Below are 8132 nucleotides of genomic sequence, written 5' to 3' on the forward strand. Positions count from 1 at the left end.
AGTCAGGGCAGCAGAAAGGAATGAGAATTTGGAATTATGGTAAGTCCCATGCGTACAGGAAGCCAGAGGATATCTGCTCCTTGGTTACTTCCTCGGTGAAATTTATAGCAAGGAGCTATGGTTCCACGCATACTTGGTTCAGATTTCTTTTCCTACTAGTTATCAAGTCTGCATTGCTTCAAGGTGCTAAGATGTTGTGTGCTTTGCAGAGGGCACAGGAAGTCCTGTGAACAGCACCTGTACCTGCAGCTGAGGCTTCTTAGGACCAACCTCTTCTCAGAATAAAGCTCAGAGGCCCTGGCCACCAGCCAGTTGCTGAGCTTCTCTTCTGTGATCCAAGCCCATATCCCCTGCAGCTCAACTTCAGTACCTATCTTTGCTTGGGGCCTGGCATTCAGTTCCCTCAGTTCCCACAGTTGCCTGTCTTTTCTCCCTGGCCCATGCATATCTTTTCTATCCCCAGGCCATCTTCAAGCAAATGGCTCTGTGGGGATGGTCCCTATCATCTGCCATAGACCACCTGTCCAGGTATAGCTTCTCATGTACTGAGGGCTTCCAAACCCTCCTGCCTTAAAGGCAGTGGAAAACTAGAACTAAGGCACTGATACTGAAGTAACATGCCTGGAAAGCGGGCTCTTCCAGTTTGGGGATCAGTGTCCTGCCTGTTCTTGACAAGGACAAGCTTGCCTAGTTCTGGCTGCTTAGATCTAGCGGTTAATGACCAACAAGCATCAGAGGGGCTTTAAGGAAGGAAACAAAACTCACCAGACCACTCTGAGAATGGGAACTCTGGAAATGCTACCTTCAGCTTCCTGACTCCCTGTGAAAGGTGACTAGCTCTTTGTTCAGAACTTTAATCAACTACTGAAGGTCAAGAGATTAGTGGCATATCTGGCCCCCCACAGTGTTGTGCTACTGCTCAGACCAGGAGAATGATGTGGGGCTCTCATGGAGTCAAGGCAGTGAGGAAGCCCGCTGACTCTCAGGTTGGCCTCCATCTGCTCTACCCTGACCCCTACTCTAGCAATGCCCTGTAAGCCCAGACCCACAGCATCAGAACAATTAATTTTAGAAGAAAATGAGACATATTTAATCTAGGCAAGAGACGCTATCATTCTCTCATCTCAGCCACTGTGTATGACCCACTGGCACCTCCATCTGCCCATGTGGGAGAAGGACAGAGAGGGTCTCTGACAGCTGGCCCGGGGCTGCAGCCGAAGGTGAGGACGAGCTCACACATATGTCTGTTGAAGCCGAAGTCTGCTGAGGAGGCAGAAGGAAGTCAGTGACAGTAGAGAACAGGCACCTCGAAGCTCTGCAGCCAGGGAACATCCCAGACTTCAGAGTAGCAGTTCAGAACCTGCAACAGAGAAGGCTCATCTGAATACCCCATCTGCTACAGAGGCCCTGGCTATCTAAGGCAGCTCTCCTGGCCGCTCTGTGATTGAGCCTGGATAGCTAGGAACTGTGTGTGTGTGTGCGTATGTATATGTATATGTGTGTATGTGTATGTGTATGTGTGTATGTGTGTGTTCCTTGCTGAGGAAATACTCCGAGGTTGCTGCTGCTGCTGCTGTTGTTGTTTTTGGTAGTGGTGGTGGTGGTGTGTGTGTGTATGTGTGTGTTCCTTGCTGAGGAAATACTCCCAGGTTGCTGCTGCTGCTGTTCTTGTTGTTGTTGTTGTTGTTGTTGTTGTTGTTGGTGGTGGTGGTGTGTGTGTGTGTGTTGGTCATGGGGCTTGAATTCATGGCCTAGACACTATCCCTGAGCTCTTTTGCTAAACACTAATGCTCTACCACTTTGAGCTACAGCTCCACATCCTGCTCCCAGTTTTTATTTAAAAAGTCTAAACCTATAGAAGAGTTGAAAGAACTATTTAAAAATATATACTTTTGGGGCTGGGAAGGTGGCTCAATGGTAGAGTGCTTGCCTTGCATACCTGAGGCCCTGGGTTCGATTCCTTAGCACCACATAAGCAAGAAGAAAAAAGCCGGAAGTGGCGCTGTGGCTCAAGTGGTAGAGCGCTAGCCTTGAGCTGAAGAGATGAGGGACAGTGCCCAGGCCCAGAGTTCAGGCCCCACGACTGGACCCCCCAAAAAAATTAAAAATATATACTTTCACCTCTATAAATTGTTAACTAAGATGGCAAAAAAAGATTCAATACATATGCTAAAAATTAAGAAAAGTGAGGGAAAGGGTGGGTTAGGAGGGGTGAGTGAGAATGTTGAAAGTGGTGACATTGGTGAAGATGTACTGTATTCATAAACTGCTTTGGTGAATGACAACTCTTTTGTACAACTACTTAAAGATAATAAAAATATTAAAAAAATTATTAACTATTGCCACATTGCTTTCTTATGGAGATTCATATATATATATAACATGTCTCATACCATACATGATATATATATAATATCATGTTGTATGATCTGTCATATTTCATGGCTAATATATGTCATGATATATGTATAAATATATATAATTTTATAATTTTTGAGTCATTTGAAAGCTTGTCTTGTTCTAATCTCTCCACCCCAAATCCATAGCATTTCTCTCTTGAGATGTGCCACTTAGAGAGTACAGAGGTTGCACAGGTAATATGTTCCTGAGAAAGTCCCTCTTCAGTGCTCCCATGTCCCTGTGTGGTATGGGAATACTGGAGATCTGACCTTACAAGGGAGGTCTGAAAGCCTCCCCATAGAAAGGTGACCACTGCCTGGAGGAGTGTGGAGAAGAGCCTGGGACAGAGAAGGCAGCCACAGCCCATCTACCTTACCCACTTCAGGGTGGGGCTGGTTTGGAAGTTACAGCTGTCCAGAGGAGGAGAACTGTTTTTCTTGCACGTAGTTCTACTGACTTCCAACATCAGCATGTATTTCAGGCCTTTTGAGATCTAAAGAGAAGCAAAGGACTAGGCTTCTTGGTTACTTAGCACAGGGTGAAAGTGGTTTCTATCTTGTGCTAAGTAAGGAGGGTGCTGGGGAGTGAGGAAAGTTTAAGACTTGCTACAACTGCTGCTGGGAAGGAAGTGGGCCTGGACTGCAACCCCTCCCTCTTTACTGCTGCTGACAAGGGCGTTCTACCCAAGAAAGGATGGCTTATCTGCTCAGAATTCCACATTCAGGAGAGATGCTGTTCTCCCCCCCACCCCCTGCAACCAAAGGTAGAGCCTTGCCCCTCCCTCCATCTGCCAGCTGCACCTACCCCACAGCCCTCACAGTGATGTTTAAAGGAATGGGACAAATCCAGGTTTCCAAGGTTCCCACACCAAGCACAGCATTTGCTGGTTTCCCCCTCCCTGTGCCTGGGAACCATGTGTTTTATTTGGAGTTCTAGAATAGGCCTTCTTCACTTGGATATGGCAGTAACCTAGTTCTCCTCCCTTCTTCCCTCCCTCCCTCCCTTCCTTTCTTTCTCTCTCTACAGTCCTGGAGCTTGAATTCAGGGCAGGGGTACTGTCCTTTTGTGCTCAAAGCTAGCACTTTGTTGGTGGTTAATTGGAGTTAAGTAGTCTCACAGACTTTTCTGCCCAGGCTGGCTTCAAACCACAATCCTCAGATCTCAGCCTTCTGAGTAGCTAGGATTACAGACATGGGCCACTGGCACCCTGCTCTTCTCATGTCTGGTTTCTGCATAGTTGTGGGAAAGTTCCTTAATTTTTAGTCTCTCCCACCATATGCCACCTGAATAAAGTCCCCAATATTACCAAGGCAAAGAGGGGCAATGTCACATCCTCAGAGGATCTTGGACACTCAGGTCCAGAGCGTTGCACTGGCCTCTGGAGAAGGCAACACTTCACTCAGGCAAGATCCAGCCCCTCTAGCAGGGTTACCACAAGTTCTGTGATGCCGTTAGTCTTAGATGAAGGCCACTCCCACATCCATCCTCTCCCCTTGTCATTCATCTGAAGCCAGCTTTCCATGCTTGCAGATAGCTGCTCAGTGTTCCTGGGTTTAACAAGTCACAGAGATCAACAGGGAGCCACCTCCTGGTTCCCTATCATCACTTTTAGATTCCCATCATCCACATGGGCATTTTGGGGACACAGTTGAGCAAGGCTGGTTATTTTCTGTAGGGCCCCCTCTGGCTGTGGGAGAGTAGTGAGTGGGTGTGAGAGGTCATTGTGAAGAATAATAGCACTGTAGGGTGTGACATGAAGCAGGCTCGAGGCAGAGGGTTTGTAAGGGAAGGGAATGGCTTGACATATGTGGTGGGGGAATATAACATGGAGTGAGGAGTGAGGCTGGAACGGGGGTCTGGGGACCCTGGCAAGAGCATCTCTGATCTGCAAAGCAGTGACTCTGCAGGGCTGCCCACTTCTATGAGCTCTATTACAGCCCCCACCTCCTTGCTTCCATTGATGAGGTCTGGCCCGGAAGCCTTAATTAAACCTGCTGGTTTAAGTTGTGCTCAGCTCCAGGTGACACGACACTGGTTTTGGTGTTGCCTTTAGCCTTCTGTCTATAGATGTGCTCTAGGTGGTTGGGTGCTACAGCTCTGCTCCTCAGGGATGTCCCTGAGAAGCTAATGACCAGACCCCCACCCTGCATCTGTACCAGAGCTTTGCTGACTCGGAACTCTTTGAACAAGAAGAGGTCATTCGTGCAGTTGTTGAACTTCTGTGCGCTGTGTCTGGCTGCTTTGAGGACTCCTGCGTCATTGGTCCTTATTAATTTGGGAAATTCTGGCTTCAAATCTGAGTTAAGGACCTGGGAACAGAAATCTGGAAGAAACAAAAGAACCAGAGAAGATTGATGATGGTCGGACATTTAATCCAAGTGTCCTGCCTTGTGCCAGGTGGCATCCGGACTCTGCTCATGTGGATCCCGGCCCCTCCTTCACCCACACTGTGTACCCATCACCTGTCTACCCCCACACCAGGCATGAGCTGGGCTTCCCCATAGTGGCTCCATATTGGAAGCTGAGGATAGAGGCCATGGATGGGACAAGGATAGGATTGCTGCTTTCCAGTCTCTGTCGTCAGAAGCCAGTTATTTTCGGCATGTGGTTTCCAGGCAGCTGGACCTCTGGACAGGATGTGGTCTTTAGGGGTTAGGAGAAAGCAGACTAGCCTAGTCCTCAAGGCTGCTGTTCAGTGTCTGGCTTCTTCCTCTCATTTGTCCCGGCCAAGGAGGCCATGTTTGTGTTTGGCCCTGCAACCCCTCTGGTAGGGAGCTATACTGGTTTCCCCTCAGCAGCTCTGCCACACTCTAGCAAGGGTCGATCCACCCACTCGTGGGTTTCAGCTCAGTTGGGCACAAAGGCCTCCAGCATTCTGAAGCATGATGGTCCGTCCCTATGTACTGTCGATTGAGGTTCTCTGGGTGCAATTCTTTACTGTCCTATGAGTAAATGTCATCCCATGAGCTTTGACTGTGGATCCTGGCATGTGAGGGAGGGAGGGTGGGCAGGCTGAGTTTCTTCCTCATTTCCCTGCTCTTTCTGTGCGGGCGGGGGTGGGGAGAAGCCCATATTTATACAAAAGATGAGGAAAGAAGTGTGAAGAGCTTCTGCTTCCAGACGGGTTCCCCAGTGTCTTATGAGAGAGCCAAGTAGGGACACCCCTGCCATTCCTCCTTGGCTGCTCATGGCTGGCTGCTTTTGGTAAAGTGGGGCTGGTAGACTCTGAGAGGACTCCCCAAGGTTCCTGTTCAAATCTGGCTCCTGGAAAACCTGTTGTTTATTCCTTTGCTCAACTCATCCATGAACACTTGTAGAACCTGCCAATCTCCTTCCTGGGAAGAATAATGTCCTACAGATGAAGATCAACGCAAGCATCAAATGAAGAGACTTAGGGGAGTGGGAAGAAGGGGACCCAGGTGTTTCAGATTTAAGTGCAGATGGTCCCTGCGTGGGGTCCCTGCTGTGGTGCCTTTGGGAGGAAGGGAGAGAGAAAGAGACAGAGACAGAGAGACAGACAGGTGGATTGATTTGAGTTCTGTCTCTCCATCTCCTCCTAGAGCTTAAAGTTTTGAATTGGGGCCTGAGGACGGGCTGTGGACAGCGAATGTCCAGCTTTGTCCCTGGAGGTATGCTGTACACCCCTCTGCTCAGTTACCTGGTCTCTATTGGAATTAGTCAAGGCCCTACCCCACTGGGCTATGCTCACTATTGTAATCCTAGCTCTGCCTCCATTGGCTGTGCAGCCTTGGGGAGGCTGCATTAATCTCTCTGAGCCTCCATGTCTCCATCTGTCAATGGGGATCACAACAGCACCAATCTCTCAGGGTGGTGATGAGAATATCAAACACAAAACACTGGAAGCAACCAGGTAATTGTTATCCAATGTCATTACAGTGTGGCTATAGCAAGGGTCTCTCTGTGCAAGAAAGAACCCAGAGGGTATGGAAGGTGGGTGAGTAGACTTCTCCAGGTCCAGACCCAGGCAGTGGTAGTTCCCAGGGCTCCCCAAGGAGGCCCTCTTGTCCCCAGAGTGTCTCTGGCCTGATACAATGCCTCAGCCCTTGCTGCAGGTGGCTCCTGGCCACAGGTCTCAGGCAGATGGGCTGCTGCCAGCCTAACTGGAAAGCGGGAGGGGGCAGAGTGACATGGTGGCCAGGGCTCTTCCTGGAAGAGGGCAGGTTGGGAAAGAAGAGTGTTACTTTTTAAACTAATGGCAAGGAGACCAATGTGGCTATTTCCTTCATTTTCAAGAGCTCAGCATGACTAGGGCCCAACATCTGTATAGTTTAGTTGGGAAGCCACATGCCCCCAAACATACTTCCTGTGTCTCTGCTGTCCCCTTGCCCCTCAACAGGTTCTAGAATCTGTTGTGAGGAAGTGAGGGAATGGCTATAAAGGATCATGGGGTGAATAGGGAGGGGACCAAATTCTTGGCTCTCTTTGACGCTCACAACGTCCATGCCACATCAAGTCTAGGAGCCTGAGGCCGTGACCCTTCCCTGAACCTGGCTTCTTTGCCTCCACATTGGACTTAAGGGCTCTGGGGCATTCCCTATCACTGGTCCTCCCTGAACATCCTCTGACTGGTCACCTGTAGCTGAGCTCCAGCCAGGTGTTATGCCACCTGCTGGGCTGTGTCCAGTGGCCAGCTCCCTTGTTAGTTAAATGAGTAAGAGCCTGTAAGTCTTCATCCACTTACGGGCTAGAGAGGGCATCACCCAGCCAGCTCCCTCAAGCAGACCCTCATGGCTATGTCATCTAGGCGAGTCACCTACACTAGCTATGCTCATTTCCCAGAACCTGGACAGTGCCTTCCTCTGCCTCAATTTCCAGAGAATAGGCAGTGTTCTCCTCTTCCCCTCTGGGCATCAGATATCTGATCTCTGGAGTCCCTGGAACCAAGTCATAGGACAGTAGCCTGTAGGCAGACAGGAAGGATAAGCCATCAGATGGAAGTGATGTGATCACAGTCCAGTTCCCATTCTCTCCCCCTGTCTCAGAGCCAAGAAGCAGAGAAGAGCAAATGATGCAGAGGTGAAGCAACACAAGACTCTTCCTCTATCCCAGCAGGGGCAGCCCCCACACTCTTCCTTCCTGAAGCTTGCTCCTCCCAACAGCTGCTGCGACCAGGACCCAGAGCCTCTGTGGATCCTTTGGGGGCAGACTAGAGCTGGGGAGGAATCCCAGGATGCACCTTAAAGCTGCCACCAGCAGCCTTAGCCGCAGCATCCCAGAGAGCATCCAGGAAACATTCCTCTTACCTGGGGTTAAGTTCCCACAGGTGCTGGAAGCAAGGCAGAAGAAGGCGAGTAGCACTTTGGCCAGCCACATGGTTGTCCTGGAGGATGGCAGTATAGTAGAGTAGTTTGAGCACAGCCTGGGCCAGGGCAGGGTGGGGACTGCCTCTTTGGGGCTGGGGAGGGGCATGATTTCTTGCCGAATCATTTGGACTAGAAGCTCTTCGTCTCCAGATCTATTGGCCACAAAGGCAACTGCTTCCTTTATAAAAGTTTCCAAGCAGCTGTCATTTGCTGGGGAGGGGAGGAGGGAGGAAGAGAAATAGACCTGTGAAAAAAATCCTAGTGTAGTATTCTACCCCAATCCATAGGGGAGAGATGCTGCAGTGAAACAAATGGGGGAAATGCTGCTTTCAGAAGCAGACTCACTTGATTTCCCTTGCCCAAATGCAGTTTCTCGTGCATGAGTGTGATTGGTCATATTTCCTCTGG

General features: G+C 49.7%; 1 protein-coding gene across 1 annotated transcript; it reads right to left on the bottom strand.

Annotated features, from left to right (window-relative positions):
• Window positions 1–252: 252 nt before the first annotated feature.
• Window positions 253–7734, bottom strand: Cst7 (cystatin F (leukocystatin)). Its single transcript, XM_013027060.1, has 4 exons — window positions 7665–7734; window positions 4544–4723; window positions 2777–2883; window positions 253–1360 (listed from the first exon to the last, which is right to left on the bottom strand). Exons 1-4 carry the CDS (start codon window positions 7732–7734, stop codon window positions 1283–1285), a joined length of 435 nt encoding a protein of 144 aa, XP_012882514.1. The 3' UTR covers window positions 253–1282.
• Between the last annotated feature and the right edge of the window lie 398 nt (window positions 7735–8132).

The sequence above is a fragment of the Dipodomys ordii genome, unplaced genomic scaffold, assembly GCF_000151885.1.
Source record: "Dipodomys ordii isolate 6190 unplaced genomic scaffold, Dord_2.0 Scaffold99, whole genome shotgun sequence".
In the NCBI taxonomy this organism is placed as follows: domain Eukaryota; kingdom Metazoa; phylum Chordata; class Mammalia; order Rodentia; family Heteromyidae; genus Dipodomys; species Dipodomys ordii.

Bases quoted from the DNA above. Each gene is read 5' to 3' on its own strand.
- Cst7 (XM_013027060.1), bottom strand. From the start codon at position 7,734: ATGTGGCTGGCCAAAGTGCTACTCGCCTTCTTCTGCCTTGCTTCCAGC. The intron at 2,884-4,543 runs GTGGGGGTCTGG...AGATCTCAAAAG, and splicing joins AGCTCTGGTACAGATGCAGG to GCCTGAAATACATGCTGATG. The intron at 1,361-2,776 runs GTAAGGTAGATG...TCTCTGTTGCAG, and splicing joins CCAGCCCCACCCTGAAGTGG to GTTCTGAACTGCTACTCTGA.